At 63.8% G+C, this 18,230-nt stretch overlaps 1 protein-coding gene and 1 pseudogene across 1 annotated transcript; one reads left to right on the forward strand and one right to left on the reverse strand.

Moving 5' to 3' along the window:
• Positions 1-5,759: 5,759 nt before the first annotated feature.
• LOC125090523 (mesothelin-like) lies at positions 5,760-9,671 on the forward strand (annotated as a pseudogene).
• A 493-nt stretch (positions 9,672-10,164) lies between these two features.
• LOC125091104 (mesothelin-like protein) lies at positions 10,165-17,550 on the reverse strand. Its single transcript, XM_047714544.1, is given in 22 exon segments — positions 10,165-10,298; positions 10,301-10,417; positions 10,831-10,905; positions 10,908-11,085; positions 11,333-11,526; positions 11,529-11,635; positions 12,188-12,251; positions 12,254-12,314; positions 12,384-12,539; positions 12,611-12,804; positions 13,111-13,252; positions 13,468-13,491; positions 13,493-13,559; positions 13,852-14,012; positions 14,014-14,043; positions 14,128-14,254; positions 14,420-14,505; positions 15,314-15,434; positions 16,270-16,390; positions 16,597-16,681; positions 17,347-17,466; positions 17,545-17,550. Coding segments are annotated over 22 exon segments (2,370 nt in total).
• Positions 17,551-18,230: the final 680 nt, after the last annotated feature.

Consider the following 18,230-nt stretch of genomic DNA (forward strand, 5'->3'; position numbering starts at 1 on the left):
TGCACCCCCTACCCTGGGGTCCTGGCCCACACCCCCCACACCGCTGGGCCCTGGCATGGGTTCCTCACCCCAGAAGAAACAGTCCTGCCCCTGTTGAGGGTGTGGGTTGGGGATGCACAGAGGCCTCTAGCTGGGTGCAGGGAGTGAGCTGGGACTGGAGTCCCAGAGGCCAGGAGGAGAGTCAGTGGCCCTCAGAAATAGCCCTTGAGGTCAGCGATGGCCATGGTGGGAGCTCTGGCCCCAGACAATGGAATGCAGCCTCCAAGATGATGGCGTTGACCCCTGGGAGGTGGTGGTAGAAAGGCTGGGCAGGGCCGACCACAGCAGACCCTCTGGTGAGGTCACTCCAGCCCCTGCAGCCCTGGGGGCCCACGGCATACAAGAAGCCCACAGGGCTGGCAGCCTCGGCCGTGGCCTCTGCAGACACTCCCAGAATGTCCAAGAAGGCCGGCATGTCTGTCACTGTGAGCAGAAGTCAGGCTCAGCAGGGCAGGGGACGTGTCCTGCACCTGGTGATTAGCTGCAGCCACACCAGCCCTCCGATGGGCTCTGCCTGCAGGTCAGACTCTGGCTAGCCTATTTCACTGATGGCTGTGGTCCCGCAGCCTGGGAACAGGGCAGCAAGGAAAGCTGTCCTGCCCACCAACCGCACCTGGCCACTTCTGGGGGCCAGGAAGGGGCCCGTCTCACGCCCTTGAAGCTGGGGCTCAGTTACAGGCATTTGCTGAAGTCGGCAAAGCTCTGAAGAAGCAAAGCTGTCCAGCATCCAGAGCCCACTGACGACAGACCCCGCACCCTGCATGCTGGTGCCCATTCTGCAGAGCTGGAAACCCAGGCTCTAGAACCCGCTTGCAGGGCAGCAGCTGAGCAAGAACGTGGCCCCAGGGGCACCTGCCACCAGAGCTGTCCCCTTGCTCTTCCACCAAAACCAGGGGCCCAGATTCTCGGGTGGGCTCTGGTCAGTCACTGGATCTCTCTGGGCCTCCGTTTTCTTCTCTGTAAAATGGGGATAAAAAGCCATCCCCAGTGGTTCTTCATTTGCAGAATAAATGTCGTGCTCTGGCCTGGCATCATGGAGGAAACCATGGCTCACAGGAGAGGGGCTGACCTCCCAGAGTCAGGAAGGCCGGGTCAGCCAAGGAAGGCTTCCAGGAAGAGGTAGCCTGGTGCAAAGACCCATGGCAGGTCTGCCCCAGGCCAGCAGACTCTGGTCCCCTTTTCTCTTTTTTCCACACTGGGGACAGATGTTTTAAGAAATCAGACAGGAGATAGCCTACGGAATTCAGGCAACGGATGCTACTACCCCCCACCCTGAGAACCTGGGTCCTGCTGGGGCTGCTGGCTGGTCAGCCCTGGAGTCGGGATGATGAGATTACAGTGAACTATGTCCACACCAGCACTCAAACCAGGAGTGACTATTCAGGCGTGACCGAACACCACCCCTGACGAGGAACAGGTTTAGCCATGTCAACATGAAAGAAAAAAGGCTTTTTCTTCTTGTGCAGAATAAACAGCCCCAAACTCGTTTTGTTCACCCGGAGAGTGACAGGGCCAGCAATAGCCTGGAGGCAAATACAGCCCTCGCTTGACGGCGAGCAAGGGCAAACAGAGGTTGTGCACCAGGAAGGAGAAGCTGGTGGTGCACCTGTGTACCACCCACAATGGCCAAGGCGGCACTGAGGACCGACCCTGAGGAGGGAACGCACCTCCGTGTTGCAAAGTTGCCTGGGAGGCTGGTGGGAGCCAGGCAAGGGCTCTGTTCCACGCGTCTGTGCCCCTGCTGCTGCTCTGTCCCTCGGAAGGTCATCAGCACCCATTACCACCCACCCTTCTGATTTCGTGAATCCCTGTTTGCACCGGGATTTCTGTGGCTGCCGGGCTCGTGATCTCTGCGTGTTCCGGGTGCCCACCGAGCTGGGGGTGCCGTGAGGTGTCGGGCGTCCCACACCCTGTTTCACATCTCCCTGTCAGCCACCAAGTGTCTGTTGAACAGGAATCCTGAATTCTGATGAAGCCGAGGTTACCCACCAATGCCAGGTCGTTTCAGTTTGGGTCTGGGCCTTGTTCCTGGGTCAGCTCCTATCCACACGCTCTGCCATGTGGAGGTCTCTAACGCGCTTTGTGTCCGGTCTGTCTGATGGAAGCCTGGAAGCCTCAGTCACTGCTGGCAGGCTGTGTGACTCTTGAGTCATGAGTTTGAGCCCCACGTTGGGTGTGGACAGGACTTAAATAAAATCTTAAGAAAAAACTTTGTGTGATAATTCTAGTAACTGACTCATCGTGGCATTGGCCTCAGTGGATTCCTTCCCTCTGAGGATGACTCACAGTTTCTTGGCTCTTCCTCTGATAAGTAGTTTGGATTTTTTCTTAAGTGATGTGTAGTGAACAAAGTGTTGGATTTTATCATGAACGCTGTGACCATCAGGTTATTGAGACACTGTGTTCTGTTATGTTCCTGTGAAGACACTGGATGCTTTTGTTTTGCGGCAATGAACATACTCAGGCTTGCGCCGTGAGGTCTGCAAACATTGAGGGGTTAGAGGTCCGTCTCGGTATCCCTTGCACATGCATGACTCAGGGGTCAGCAGGAGTTTTGGGTAGACCTCAAACACAGAATCTGGGTCCCCATCTCTGGCACTTTTCCTTCCGGAGTTCTCCACTCACTCTCTGGTGTCTGCTTATCCTGGATTCCTTCCTCCTTCGCCTGGAAAAATGGGGGGTCGGGGGACTCTCCAGGAGCCTGAGAGCTGGGACCAGTGCAGCCTTGCCTCTGGCTGTTTTTAGGGTAAAGCTACACACATGGAAATCTCTTCCCTCAGGTGTCGATTCCTCTTCAAAATCTGCCGACTTTTGTTCATTTCCCTGAACCTTCGGGGATTTATTTTTACGTTTTGTCCAGAATGTTTTAGTCGTTATCTACGGGTGAGACTTTTTTTTAAGGCATATACTCCCCTGCTGACTTCTGTAAATTGATTTCTCATACCAGGCAGCTTTGCTGAATTCTGTTTGAATAGCCCTTTGGCAGGGCTGCGTATAATAGGAAGCCCAGCCCACAGAAGAAGATGAGACCCGGGCACCTGTCTCCGAACGACTTAGCAAACAGAAGCCTTTGCAGGTATGTAACGCAGAGACAGGCTCTCCACAGGGAATTAGTCACAAAATTATTGCAGGAGCTGGAGAGAGAGCAGGGAGCCACCGGGGACATTGGCTTCAAGGGTGTACTACGAGGCTGTGGTCCACGGCTGGCACCCCGTGTGCAGATGCTGGCATCTGGCCAGATCAGAGGCTCATGTTGTCTGTCCTCACTGGCCAATGCCACGGCCACAGGAAGGTGGCTTCTACCTCCCATCAGTGCCAGTGTTGGGGGCTGGCAGGTTCCCACTGGCCCCACCACCATGGAGGGCAGTGCTGGGTGCCTGCTGGAGCTCGCTCTGATGCGGATTTGCCTTCTGTGACCCCTGGGCTTGAATCCAAGCCCCTCCCACTACCAGCGATGTCTGGGTCACGTTGCCGTGAGCCTAGAACTCGCTCCAAGAGCTCCCACTCTGGCCAATGCCCTGGGGAGTCACGCCCTGGCTGGGCAACCACCACCCAATCTGCTGACCTCCAGCTGGGGGGGTGGCCTGCAGACACCCTGCCCCAGCCCCAGCTGGGACGCCACACCCTTGCTCTGCCTCACGGTCCCGGCCACTCTGCTCCACTGAGTCTCGTCTCTAGGGGGGAGAAATGGGAGTGTGCGAGCCGGTGAAGTGAGGCCTCAGCTCGCAACGTGTGCCCAGTCCAGGCCCAGCAGGAGCTGCCACCCTAACCCACTGCGGAAAGGCTGGGCTGGGGCAGCGCTCAGCCCTGGGCACCCCTCCCCCCCGGGGGCTCCTCGCAGGGCCTCCACCCACACGTTCCTGCAGCATGGCAAGCCCTCATTGGTCTCCCGTGACAGATCTGGGGGGCTGCCAGCTTTTGACCACCTCACTTCCAAGCTGAGGCCAAGGCAGAGAGGCTCAGGGTCGGTCCATCACCCTGAAACAGTCACCGGCCTGGGGGCACTGGGGGATTGTCCCAGGGGCCTCCGGGGACCCACCCCAGTGTTCAGCATCGAGGAGCTTACCATGGCCTCCTCCGTGTGGGGCAGGGACAACGGCCCAGTCGGTCTGGGTCACCTGCGTGGGCGTGCCTGGGGAGGTGAGGGGGGTCGTGTCCATCAGCACTCCTGGCACCTCCAGCCAAGAAGGTCTGAGTGGGAGCAGGAATTAGCCAAGGCTCTTCCGGGGACTTACATGGGAGGGACTGGGCCACCCCCCCAGAAGCAGGCCAGGGGGCATCTGTACCCTGTGCCACCTTAGATCCTCATGGCCTCCCCTCCCTTGGTCCTCATGGCCCTTGAGGAGTGCCGAAGACAGCCCCCACTACCCCCCGCCGGCTCTGCTCCCACGGCAGTGCCCTCAGGTCGGCTCTGCCCCAGCCCATGCTGTGTGACCCTGGGCTGGCTGCAGAGCCTCTCTGTGCTTATGGCTGACCACGTGACCAGGAGGCCAGCACCCTAAGCCAGTCATCTGCTCCCTGCCCACTCTTGCCAGAGGGTCCTGAGCTAGGGAGTGTGGCCTGACTTCCATCCCTTGAGGGCCAGACCTCAGGGGGTCGGGCTGGGCTGGGCGATTCTGCAGGGGGAGGCCTGCCAGCCTTGGGAGCTCAGGCCTCTGGGCTGCGGGAAGGAGCCAGTGTGACTGTCACAGACGCAGCCGCCTCTACTACACGCTGCATGCAGGGTAGGCGCAGGCAGGCGGGGGCAGGGCCTGAACCCTTCTGGCTCCAGCGCACCCCCGGGTCTGAGTGACACCAGCATGCCGCAGGCCCTCAGCCAGCATGTGGGTGGTCAGGGACTCACAGGAGACCAGGTGGGTGCCAGCCACGGAGGACTCGGGGTGAGAGATGGGACTGTCCCTGATGCCTTCTCTATACTGCCCCTGCTGTGACCCACGAACCTGGCTTTTTTTTTTTTTAATTACTTATTTGACGGACTGAGAGACCAGAAGCTGGGGAGGGGGTCAGAGGCAGGGGGAGAGGCAGGCTGCCCGCCGAGCAGGGAGCACGTTGTGGGGACTCGATCCCAGAACCCTGAGATCATGACCCAAGTCGAAGGCAGAAGCCCAGCCCACAGAGCCCTCCAGGCACCCCTAAGCTGGCCTTTTTAAGAACCGACACAGGACAGAGAAGGACACCTCCCGGCAGCCATGACCAGGGAGACACAGCGTGGGTTGGCGACTGTTTCCAGGTCACACGCAAGCGCGGGCTCTCCAGGCTGGCAGAAACAGACTTGAAACGGCAGGTCAGCTGTCGGCCACTTGGGAAGCTGGAGCCACGGGACGGCTGACCTGCCTCTGTGGCGCCTGCTGGCCCTCCCGGGGGTGGGGAGGTGAAGGACGCAGATTCCAGGGCCCACAGTGGCCTGCAGACGCTCCCAGGACGCGCCACCCGTGGTGCTGGGGGTTCCCTGGTGACATGTGGCTGGGGAGCGGGCCGCGGGGGACCGCAGGGGGCACAGTCCTTGCCTGGCCTCCTCCATCCAGGGGCCTCAACCCACTGCCCCTTCTCTGGTCTGGGGGTCTGGCTTCCTCCCACCTCCTCGGGAGCCTGGTTGGGGAGGGGAGAGGGCTCCCCTGGGGCCACTCCCCAGGACACCCCCTGAGGGCTAGGCTCTCTGTCCAACTGAAAGGAGCTGCCTCCCCCCTTTCTGAGCCAGGCAGAGCTGACACAGGCTTGGGAGGAGGCATGCAGGGAGGGGATGTCTCCGCTCTACCCAGCCAGGGCAGCCTCCCTGTCTGGGCCTCCCTGGTAGGGGTGAGTGCAGGGCTGCTGAGGTCTCCTGCAGGCCCCCGCCCTCCCCTGGGGACCATACTCCCTGGAGAGCGGCCCCCTCTGACCGCCCGCCCCCAGCAGCCAGCAAGGCCTCCTAAACTCCACTCCAGAAACGCACGGTGGGAGGGTCTTCCCCGAATGCCTTTCCACCCACTGCCCCACTCAAGGGACTGACCCATAGGAAGGGGCGTCCCACCCACTGAGGCCTCTGTTTTGGGAGGGACGTCAGGAGGGAAACCAGGAATGCAGGGGGCCCCACCAGCCTTGTCCACCTGGGCCATGGGAGGGACAGGATGGGGAGGAGAGAACGGCCATGCCCCAGGGAGTGGGGAGGGGTCACTCAGCCCTGTCCCCAGCCCTGGTGTGATGGGGAAACTGAGGCCAACCTGAACCAGAAGTGGCCCTGCCTTCTTGCACTAAACTCTCCCTCCGTGCCCTGCCCTGTGGGCAGAGGGGACAGACACCAGCCACCCGCGGCCCTCCTGGGCTCTCACCGCTGGGGGCCTGGCTGACTCAGACTCAACACCCGGGCAGGAGGGGCCAGTTTCCCGGAGGCGGCAGGGCGGGCCAGGTGGATTGGCTGGGCTTGAGATCTGGGCTGGAGGCCCCACAGACGCCACCCGCAGGGGCCCGAGAAGGTTCCACCGGGGAATCTGACACCCCTCTAGCCCCATAAGGCCCTGCACTGGCCCAGGGCAAGCGGGGGCGGGGGGCAGGGTGGGCGCCCTGTCCAAGAGGTGAGGATATCAGATTGGCTTTTCTCCACAGACTATGGCCATGCGAACCACCCAGCCTGCCTGGGGGTCCTGGGGCACCTCCGCCGGCGGCAGCCTCCTGCTTCTGCTTCTCAGCCTCGGTGAGGAACACGGGTGGGCTGCGGTGAAGTGTTGGGGGCCAGAGAGCATCAGACGGCACCCAAGGGGCCTTAAGGCTCTGCCTGCCCCACGCCTCCTCCCTGGAGGCCGGCAGTGCCCGCGTGCCCACCCCACCCCCAGCAGGCTATTGTTCCAAATCTGGGCAGGTGCCCCAAGTCCTGGCATGTACCCCAAATCTGGGCAGGTGCCCCGAGTCTCAGGTAGGCTGTCAGCTGTGTCTCTGCTCCCAGAGGTGGCTGTGTTCCTCCCTACTGCGCAGCACTGGAAGCTGAGCTGGGGGGGAGTGAGGGGGACTCAGGCCAAAGGGACAGTGTCTGTGACCTGGGTATCTGATTGCCCTGAGCAGCGAGGTCTTAGGAGGAGGATGTAGGAGGCCTGGGCTCTCTGGGGTGGAGTAGGCTGTGACATCATGGGGTGCCAAGTCTGGGGGGGCCAGCTTTGCCTCCTTCCTACCCAGGGTGGGGCACACCCAGGAGTCCCCCGCCACCCCCCAAGCCTTGTGCCCCCTCCCCTGCAGGGTGGGCGTTACCTTCCAGGGCCCAGGCTGCAGACTCGAGACTGGTAAGGTCCCTCCGGGAAAAGGGAAGGAGGTGTCTGACCCCGGGTGGGGGGGTCCTCGAACCCTGAGCCAGCACGGCTGAGCTGCAACCCTGCTCTGTCCTCAGGGTGTCATGACCTCATGGCTGCAGGGTACCTCCCGGGTCTTGTCCTGGTGGCGACCTGAGCTATCTGTTGTCCTCTCGCGGGACCGGCGGGACACAGACAGTAAGCGGGACACCCTGCCCTGCTGGCTGTTGGGAGACGTGGGGCTGGGGGTAGCGTAGTGGGGTCACACCCTGCCCACACATCTGGGGCCCTTCCTGGCTGCATGCTTGCTTGGAGAGTGGACAGAATGGCCCGTTTTGCGATGTGTAAACTGAGGCCTGGAAGGGTTCCTGCGTTCCCCAGGGTCTCGGCGAGGTTTGGGAGGAGGAGGTTGACTAGAGAAGTCCAGCCCCCGATCTCCAGCCGGTTCCTGCAGCAAGGTCTGCCGCCGCGCAGGGAAGGCCCACGTGATCGATGAAAACCTGTCTTCTACGAGGAGTGGGAGCTGGAGGCTTGTGTGGATGGAGCCCTGCTGGCCGCTCAGATGGACCGTGTGAACATGGTGCCCTTCACCTACCAGCAGTTGGACATTTTTAAGCGCAAGCTGGACGAGGTAGCTCAGGCCTGCCCGCCATGCCGCACTTTCCCGGGCAGCTAGGGCGCGGCCGTGGCCCTCACAGCCGCCGCCTGGGTAGTTCTACCCACAGGGCTATCCCGAGTCCCTGACCCAGAACCTGAGCTACTTCTTCCTCGAGCTTAGCCCCGCGGACATCCGCAAGTGGAACGTGACGTCGTTGGAAACTGTGAAATCTCTTCTTCAAGTCAGCAAAGGGCAGAAGAGGGACGCTCAGGTAGGGCGACAGCCGCCCCGGAGGGAGCAGGTGGGGTGGTGGTTTGCAGGCCCCCAGGGGACGCCTTTCTCCCAGCCCCAAGACGCCTCCGTGGCCTCCTTCCGCAGGTGGCTGCCCTGATCGCCCGCTATGTGGCGGGCGGGGGCGAGCTGGACCAGGCCACCCTGGACGTGCTGGCCACCTTCAGCCCCGCATACCTGTGTTTCCTCAGTCCGGAGCAGCTGCGCTCCGTGCAGCACAGTGTCCTTCGGTGAGTCCCAGGGGCCTGCTGGGCGGGGTGGGCATGCGCTCCCGGCTCACGGCCCGGCCCCACGCTGCCTCCCCAGGGCAGCCGGGCCCCAGGACCTGATGCGTGCCGCCCTCCCGCAGATGGCCGTCCTCTATACCCCTGGCCCGCGCCGCCTTCCAGACAGTGAGCGGGCCTGAGTACTTCTCAAAGATCAAGCCCTACCTGGGTGAGCCAGGGAGAGCCCCTGGGGGGCGAGAGGGCCCAGGCTGCCCCCACAGGTGCTGCCAGGGTCTTGCCTCATGAGGCTGCTGCTGTTGGTGTGACTGGTGGTCACCATGGGCCCTGCCCTCACACGCATGTGTCGGTTGAGGCCCTGTGAGTCCCAGTCCCCTCCAGCCTCTGCAGCAGCCCAGGGGAACCTGGGGCCTAGGAATTCCTTAGGGTTGGAGGATAAGACTGAGGGCTGTTGTGAGGTCTCACGCTTGGGGCCCCACTCCCCGTGAGCAGGTGGGGCCCCCACAGAGGACTTGCGGGCTCTCAGCAGTCAGAAGGTGAATATGGACGTGGCCACATTCCAGAAGCTGCGGACCGAGGCCGTGCTGGTACGGTGGGGGGCGGGGCCGGGGCCGGAGGCGGGGCCAAGGTGGGGTGGGGCAGGGCCACGGCTGCCAGAGCGCTGGGCTCAGCTCGGAAGTCTGGAGGGGCCAGGCAGGACGTTCAAGCCCGGGAGGCACTGGGAGGTCTGGACACAGCAGAGGCTGGCAGCTTCTGGGGAAGAGGCCAGGCGACTCTGACAGCCTCCTGGGGACTCTGGCACGCCGCTGACCGTTGCCGAGGTGCAAAACCTTCTGGGTCCCAAACCTGGTGGGCCTGAAGGCGAGAGCAGGAGAGGAGCCCCCGTGCGGGACTGATCGTACGGCAGCGGCAGGATGACCTGGGACAGTCTGGGCTTGGGGCTGCACGGTGGCCTTCCCCAATGGCTACCTGGTCATGGACCTCAGGCTCCGAGGTGGGCTGGGGCGCTCTGCTGGGTGGGGCTAGGGCAGGCCATGCAGGGCGCCTGAGTCACTCTCTCTGCAGAGACCCTCTCGGGGGCGCCCGCCTTGTGGGACCCGGAACAATGCTCACTGCGATCCCCACTCTGCTCCTGGCTCTGATCCCCAAGTGAGGCCACCGTCCCGGATGCAGAACATCCCCCCCGCCGTGGCGGCCTGCCTGGTCCACCCTGCCTGGTCCACCCCAAGGGGACTGGAGTTCAATAAAAGGCCCCTGTCCTTCCCTGCAGAGATGGCCTGTGGTGTTCTGAGGACCGGGAGGCAAGGCCTGACCCCGGGGTGTGGTAGCTGGGGTCCCTGAGTTGGAGTTCCTCCTGTTTGCACTTGGGGATGGGGAGGGGACTGGCCCTCAGGGCCCTCCTACCACTGTTCCCATTCCCAGGGCCTTCCCTCCAAGGCCAGGCCAACACTCAGGGTGGCTTCTGGGGACAGAGGCCAGGAGATGCAGACGGAAGTCCTGTTCCCTGCTAGGAGGGTCTCTGTCCCTCCTTGGGCTCAGAGCAAAGGGATGCAGGCAGGATTATCACCTTGTCTTTTATTCAAATCAGTCAACAAGGTCCCCTCCCCTGTACCAGTTCTTCATCCTGGAGGAGGCCAGAGGACTGGGGCAGCATCTCTGCCACCTGTATGGGGCTGGCCACGGCATGGGCCCAGGTCATCATTCCAGCTCCATGTCCTGGGAGCTGGGTATGAGTGGAGACCAGCCCTGCAGGCCCCTAGGAGGTGGGACATGGCCAGGTCCTCTGGCCCTGGAGCCTGGGCGGGGGCCTGAGCAGGTGTCTAGCTCCACCTACCAGCCCCAATTTCTCTGCATGTGGCACTGGGCCAGCGCTGTCTTTGGAGGCCTTGGGCAGGTGCCCCGGGAGCAGTCCTGGCTGGGCCCCGGGATGCCCCAGTACAGCAGCCACAGGAGGCCTGAGGGCAGGGCTGCAGTGAGTGCCAATATCGCAGGTGGGCTGGTTGCGCTGCCTGTAGGTGGGACGTTGATGAGCACCCATCAGGCCCAGCTGGGAGCCTCCCGGCCTGGGCCGCCCTCCTGTGCGCTTCTGCGGGCGGGAAGGCCAGTGGGGACTGCACCGAGGCTGCTGCTCCAGGCCCTGAAAGGCATCTTAAAGCTTCTCCCACCCCCACTTTCTGGTGCTCAGCAGGTGTTGGAGGAGGGGACTTGGTCCTTCAGTAACTCAGCAGCCAGTGAGGACTGAAGCCAGGGTCACCCAGATGTCCCCCAAGGAGGCAAAGGGAGGAGAGTTGGCCAACAGAGTAGGAGGTTGGGTGTGAGATGCGGAACTGGGAGCCGTCAGGGGGTCTGCAGAGGCCCTGGGCAGACAGGGCCAGGCAGAGACAGGGGAGCCCACGATGGGGAGGCCGGGTCTGGGGCATACCGGAGGTGGGGCCGTTGTTCCCCAGCTGGCCCGCGGTGGGGGCTAGATGGGACGCCCAGGGTGTGGTGTCCGGGTTCCGGTGGTGGAGCGGGCTGGGCCGGTGGGGCTGGCAGCGTCTGTGTCCAGGCCCAGCTCTCCTAGGGCCGAGGTGTTCAGGCTGCGGAGCCAGGAGCTGATGGTGGGATGGCTGCGGGCCTTCTGCAGGTCCCCCACATTCTGGCCCAGCAGGGTCGTCACGTTGCCGACACTCAGGCTCTGTGGAGGGAGGGGGTGGCTGTGGGGGCAGGGCCGGAGGGTCCCTCAGCAGCCGGCTTGGGGGCAGAACCCGGCAGGGCAGTACTCAACTGAGGAGCGAGCCCAGGGGTGAGGCGTGGCAGAGTGACCTGGGGTTCACTGCACACCTTTGACTTTGGGGTACTTGGGGCCTACAGACTGTGACAGCGGCCTCCCCTGGCTTGGCAGCCCCGCCCCATGCGTCAGACAGGCCTCCCCGGGGGCCCACCTGCAGCACTCGGGGGTTCAGGTTGGTGAAGGTGTCGATATCCATGGAGACGTTGGCCTGGGCCAGGTGCCGCAGCTCCTCCACGGGGGCCCCTCCTGGGGGCAGGCAGTGGTCAGAGGACAGGGCAGGGTGCCTCTGGGACAGGGGGGCCTGCACACAGGGGAGGGTCTCACCTAGGTAGGGACGCATGAGTGGTAGTAGCTAGCTGTGTTCCTGGCGCTGCCAAAGGCCTCGCGGGCTTTGGTGTAGAGCACGTCCTTCCGGCTCTGCGGGCAGGAGGAGATATCCAGGGCCCCGGCCCGCCTGGGGGAGGGGGAGGCTGGTGGGCGGGCTGGGCGCCCCTCGTGCTCCTGGCCTGTCCCCACCACAGCTTTCCTCTTGCCCTCCGTACCACGCGGAACAGGGTACCCCCAAAACTCACACCTGCCCGAAACTTCAACACAGAGCCTCTCCTATCTGTAGATTTTATGATGAAGTCGACATCGCAGTGAAGTAGCGCGGCCCCGAGTCCAAGGACTGGAGCGGGGAAGGGACTCTGCACCCAGGCGCCGAGGGGAAGGCCGTCTGGCCGTGGAGGCCGAGGCTGGGGCGTGCGTCCCCCGGCCCGGGCAAGGCCGAGGAGTTCTGGTGGCACCCCACGCAGGATGCACCTCCCCTGCAGGTTTCAGAGGGAGCCGGCCCTAGGCCCCCTGCATTTCAGGTTCCTGGTGTCTAGAGCGCGGGAGAATTTCTCTTGTTTTAAACCGCTCAGATTGTGGTACCTGGTTGTGCAGCCCTGGGAACCTACCACACTTCAGGCCAAGCCCCTCCCTCCTTGGCTGAGGCCGACGGTGGGCGCATCCTGGGCTGGCTCACCGGAACTCCACTGGCCTGATGGCCTGGATCTGCCGGGCACTCATCCAGCAGAGGACGGAGCCCCGATGGCCATGAGCAGGGCGCTGGTGATGGTGCCGTTGTGGTCCAGGTATTTCTGTAGGACAGCCTGCAGGCAGGGCCCGGGTCAGCGGGGCCAGGGGCGGCGTGCCCCCACTGCCCCTTGCACTGCCCTCACCTCGGTCTGGTTCTCCAGGGCCACGTCCGAGGCCAGCAGGGCCACGACCGTGTCCCTGGACGTGATGTTCCACTGGCTGATCTCCGAGCGGGAGTAGAGGTAGACCAGCGAGGTGATGAGTCGTAGCTGCTCCTCGGGGACGCCGTGCGGGTATACCTGGGTGGGCAGGAGGGTCAGGCCGGGCTGGGCGCCTGCCTGCCGCCCCCCGCAGCCGGTCTGCAGCGCACCCGAGCCAGCTTGGCCTTGACGACGCGCTGGCACTCTGCTGGGAGCGGGTGCTGCAGGAGCGGGTCCAGGTTGGCCTGGAGCACGCGGCTCCCCAGGCAGGACTCAAGCTGCACGCAGTCGTAGCGCACCAGGAAGAGGTTGTCGAGGAGCGTGGCCGCCGTGATGTCCCCGTGGACGCAGGGTCTCCTTGCGTCTGGGGGAGGGGTGGGTGGGGGTTTTGAGCTGACCTTTGCTGACTTTGGGCCTGGCCTCACTCCTAACCTCAGCCCTGCCCTGACTCCTTCCTGATCTTGACCTCTAGCTGAGAACCTGGCTCTGACCAGAGAGTCAACCCTGACCTTGACCCTGACCTTGACCCACCCCAGGCTGGATGCAGACCCCTGGGCGTGCCCAGGAGGTCCAGCAGCAGGTGGGACGGTCTTTTGAGTGCCCATCCCCAGGGTTAGGAGGTCTAGGGCAGGGAGGGACAGCATTCCCTGGCCCTGGTGGCCACACTGACCTGTGCCCCGCTTGGGTCGAGAGGACACTGACACGGCCTTGGCCTTGAGAAAGCCCGTGACGAAGCGTCTGGCATCACCCTGGCTGAGCCGCCCAGCTCGGTACGTGGCCACCATGCTGCTGAAGAAGGCCAGGCCCATGGCCTGGCCAGGCAGGCATAGAGACTCCATGCCCGGGGAGGGGCTGCCAGGTGCTGCCTGGTTCCCTTGTCCCGTCCCACAGATGGAAACCCTGGGGCAGGGAGGGACTGGGGACACTGGACAGGCTGGCAGAAGGTCGGCTGGATGCCTTTGTCCTTGTTGCAAAGCCACCTTGACACTCCTCCCCGCCTGCCCCAGCCCACTGCAGAGGGTCCTACCTCCTGCACCTGCATCCACAGGCCTGGAGCTTATGTAGCTGGCCAGGGCTCCCAGGGCCTGCAGCCCCTCCAGGTTCCAGGAACCGGGAGGCCTGGTGTGTGGTAAGGGAGCACCAGGTTGGGGTCAGGAGCAGAGCCCGGGCCCCCTGGAGGCGGCCAGCCCCTCCGTGAGCACCCAGTTTGCAGGGCCTGCTACTGGGGGACACCTCCCACTCCAGGCTTGGGGGCAGGGGAACTGGAGGGTCTAGAGGGTGGTGGGACCCTGAGGCTGTGCAGGGTCAGGGGGACGGGTGAAAGGTCTACCAGCAGGATGGTAGACATTAGGGGTCTCCAGATCGTCTCGAGGAGGGGCGGCCTGGGTGGAGGCACCGGACCCGGCCCTACCCCAGCACGGTCTTGCCACCAGCCAGCAGCGAGTTGAGAGCAGCTTGCTGGGGGGCCGTCAGCCGGTGGCAGCGCTGCAGGTTCTCCAGCACATGCGGGTCTGCGGTCTCGATGCGGGACGCGTGCATGTCACACACCAGGGCTCCAAGGAGCAGCAGGTCCCAAGGCACTGAGCCGTCGGCGGGGTGCTCCCTGCCACACAGCGGGTCAGCATGAGCCGGCCCTGTGCCTGTCCACCCTCCCCCTGTCCCGTCCCAGCCTGCCTGTCATGCCTACCAAGCAGGCCAAGGCCATGTGCTGCAGGGCGAACCTCTGATCTGGCAGGTTGGCGAGCATCTCTGTGTCCCCCTGGGCGGCGCGGCGGATGAAGGCCCGGCAAGTGGCTTCCCTTACCTGCGTCAGGCTGCGGGAGGGTTGGGGGGCTGTTGGACGGTGGGGGCCACCCGAGGGTCCTCCTCTGGGGTGGCCCAGATGTCCCTGGGGAGCTGGGGGCCCTGGGACTCCGAAGGAGGCACTCTCAGCCTGTTGCACTGGGACGCTGGGAGCGGAGCTGGGGGACAGCACTCACTTGTAGAAGAGCAGCAGGTTGGGGGGGTGGAGCTCGAAGTCGTCCTGGAGGCCGTGCCAAGTGGCCAGGTTGGCCAGGCAGCTGAGCTGGGCAAGGCAATGGCATGTCGCGGGCTTGGCCAGACCGGGGCCCACAGCCCCCGTCTTTCTGCCGTCTTAACCTCTCCTTCGGCGTGGGGCCCTCCCTGTCTGCCTGGGCTCTGTCCCTGGATGCCCTGTGGTCTGCCCTTCTCAGGAGGCATCAGGGCCAGCCTGAAAGCCCCCCCACCCCCCATGGCTCAGTAATTTGCCGCAGTGCTACTTCTTGCCTAGACTTTTGTCTCATGGACTTACTTTGGGGTTTTCAGATGTATTGCTAATTTCATACTAATTCTATAACGGGGCAAAATAGTAGCTTTTCTTCCTTTTGTTTCTTTAAACTCAGGGGCAGGTCGAGGTGGGCTCAGACTACATGGGAGAGGCCAGGAGGCTGGAAGATCCCCACAGGGCTCCAGAGGACCTGTCCCAGTGTGGGCACCGTGTGCCACTGGAGGCAGGAGGCGGCCAGCGCAGGCCTGCTGGACAAACCCTCGCCCGAGCCAAGAATAGAAGTCAGGGGTCTGCAGGTAACGGGCTGAGAAGTCCTGGAAATGGTTCCAAGTGGGCAGCACCATAGTCACCCAAGGGAGGGAAAAACCAACCTCTGATGGCCACACTTCCTGCCATGTCAGAGTCTACCCGGCAGCCGTGCTCAGGTGCCCGCGAGGCTGGCCGGGTCTCATGCCCCATCCCAGTCCCGTGGGCCCCCACTGACCCGTGTCCTTTGCTGGGCACGCCCTTCCTACCCTCCTGTCTCCGGCAAGTGGGCCCTTTCCCTCACCACCCTGGCCCACTCCCACCAGCCACAGCCATTTACCTGCCAGGCCCTGAGGGGGACCTGCTGGGTCGCCATCCCCTGGATGAGAGTGGAAAGCTGGTCCCGGGACAGCTGGCTGGCCGGCTGGCACCAGAAGGCATGTAGGAGGGAGGTATTGGCACTGGGCAGAAAGAGCACAAGCAGTGAGGGGTGGCATCGAGGTCAGCACCGCCAGCTCTGAGGGAGTGGACACGGGAAGCGTGGCCCATGGCCCCCGGGCACATGCAGGACCACAGCTTCATTCCGCGCTCACCCAGCAGGCACCAGGCTCCCAGCTGTGAGCAGGGCTTGGATGTGGCCTTGGCCTGGACTCTGGGGTCCTGGCAGGCTCTGAGCTCGGGCGGGCCCCACTGTCCCTGCGATGGCTAAGGGCATGGAGGAGATGGGGCCTGAGCACCAGCTGGGGCACCGCAGCGGGCCTGGCCTCTGGCTCCGTGCCACTCTCGGTGTGCATCTATCTGACAGAGTCTGTGTGTGGGGAGGGCGTCCTCTGGGACGTCAGCCTGGGCCTCTGACTCTGCCTCATCAGTACCCAGATCAATCCATCCCTCGATGTCTCATCAGTGATCTCTAACCCTCCAGCAAAGCGAAGCGCGGCTGAGCCCACACTCGAGGCCCCAGGACAGTGGCTGGGAATGATTGAGTCTCTGGGACCTGGGAGAGCCACCTAGTCTTGGGGCAGAGGAAGGAACTGGAGAGGACTCGGCACTAGAAGTAACCGCCCACCGGGCCGGAGAGCAGCACAAGCCGTGAGGGGCTCGGGGCCCGTCCAGCGCGATGCCTGGGGACCCACTCCTGGCCACGTGGGTAAGTCTGATGCAGGACTCTGGAAGCTCCAGGCCATTTTGGGGCGAGGTCAGTGAGTGATGGGGGCCCTGCCTCAGCTGTGCCCAGGCCGTTGGGGGTGGACCCCCCCCACCAGAGGATCAGCCGCAGAAGTGTGACCTGGCACTCACCTGCCCCACAGGTCATCCCCGCTGGCCTCCAGCCCTCCCTGGGAGGAGCCCTGGGCCTGGGGACGAGAGCAGTGGGCTGTGAGCCACACGAGGAGGGCGAGGCCTGGGTTCACCTGACCACCTGGAACAAAATGGGCCGTGAGCAGCGGCCGGCCCCCCAGCATAGCTGGGTGCCGCCTGCTGGGGGCGTCCTTCAAGGGTCGGCCCGGGGCTCCATGGGTCCTAGGAGAGGCCTAGGATCACAGATGGCCCTGATACCTCCAGGGGCCTGGCCGTGGGACCTACCCCCCGAGGGTCTGAGATGCCCCTTGGTGAGGGCCGCCTCACCTGCTCGGGGACCCATGGCCGTGCGGTGTGCACTGCTCGTCCTGGCAGAAAGGTGTGGGGTCACAGGCGGTGAGTACAGGACAAGCTGGAGAGGAGACAGGAGGTGAGGCCCACCCATCACCGTCCCCTGCCCTCTCTGGCACAGGGCACAGAGAGGGAGGTGCCGTCCAGGGTCATAGAGGAAGGGCTCCCTGCAGCCCCGTCTCTTGTCTTTGGGGAGGGGCAGAAGCCCCACAAACAATGCCTCTTTGGAACTAAAGGGAGTGGCAAGGGGAGGGGCCGGGCCAAATGCCGGGGCCTTTCTTATCACAGGTCGGGGCCCCTGGGACCCGTAGCTGTAGCTTCGGTGTCTCCAGTAAACAGATCTCTTGACAGCTACTGGGGAGGGGTGGTGGTCCCAGTAAGTCCCTGCAGGCAGCTGCGGGTGGAGGCCTGAGGGCTCTCCAACCTGTCGCCATTCCTGGGTGGCCTGGAAAGTCCTCTTCCCCTCAAAGGGCCTCGGACGCGCAGGCAGACCTGGCCTCCGGCCACAGCCCACACCACAGCCCTGAAGGCGGCCCTTCCACCACAGTCTCCAGCTGGAGGCCTGAACTGGGAGGTGGTGTCAGGATGCCTGAGGGGCTCTAGACTCTGCATGGCCCAGGATAGTTACTGTCCTCTGCAGGGGACAGAATGGAAGCCCCCCACCCAGGTTCACACCAAGACTGCCCTGTGGGTCCAGGTGGCAGTGGCCCAGCCCTCGCTTCTCACCGGAGCATGGAGACCATCTGCTGTGGAGGGAGGCTTCTCCTGTGCCCCGCAGTGGCTGTCTGATGGAGGGGGGGTGGGGATGTAGGCCAGGTGCCAGGTGCTCCTGAAGACCCCAGTCCGCTGAGTGTGTCAGCCCCTGCGGCTGAGTACCGGGCCACTGCGTCCGTGCAGGGTGGGGGCACCAGGCTTCCTGCTCACCTCCATGGCTCACTGACACCCTGCCTGCCTGGCTGCCTGCTCCTGCAGCGATGCCTGCAGGGGAGGGTCCAGGTGTCAGGTGAGGCTGTCGTGCCCACCCCTCGGGGCCCTGAGCCCAGCAGACACCTGCTCTCCAGCCCTGGGGGAGCGGGAGGCTGAGCTCACGGTTGGCAGCCGCCCAGCGCACACCCCTTCCCCCCAGGGATGGGTCTGTGCCCCGAGGATCGGATGTGCCTTCGTACGCGTGCGTGTCTGCATCTGTCGTGAGTGCTGGTGGTTTCGTGCACACGCGTGTGCATCTGGGAGCACCAACTATGTGCACGCCTGATGCACGTGTTCCCTGCGGGATGCCAGTCACACGCGGATCCAGCGTGGTACCTGGTTCCGTGCTGCGTGTCCGGTATCTGCTCTGTGAGCATGCGTGTCCCTACTGGTGTTTGCCAGGGACTAAGAGGGGTGCAGGCTCCAGGCATGTGGCCTCAGCGGCAAAGCGCTGTGCCTCACATGCCCTGGGGCCCAGGATGGGGGCAGCTCCACCAGCGGTGGGCTGGGAGGGGGGGCTCTGACGTCTTGTGGGAGGTGCCCGGCTAGGCCAGGCAGGGCCAGGGGCTGGGCGGGGCCACTGAGTCCTGACTCTCCTCATCTCCTGGGAGGCGCACAACTGGAGGCACCGAGCCTGGAGTCCC

Source organism: Lutra lutra, chromosome 18 (genome assembly GCF_902655055.1).
Source record: "Lutra lutra chromosome 18, mLutLut1.2, whole genome shotgun sequence".
Lineage (NCBI taxonomy): Eukaryota > Metazoa > Chordata > Mammalia > Carnivora > Mustelidae > Lutra > Lutra lutra.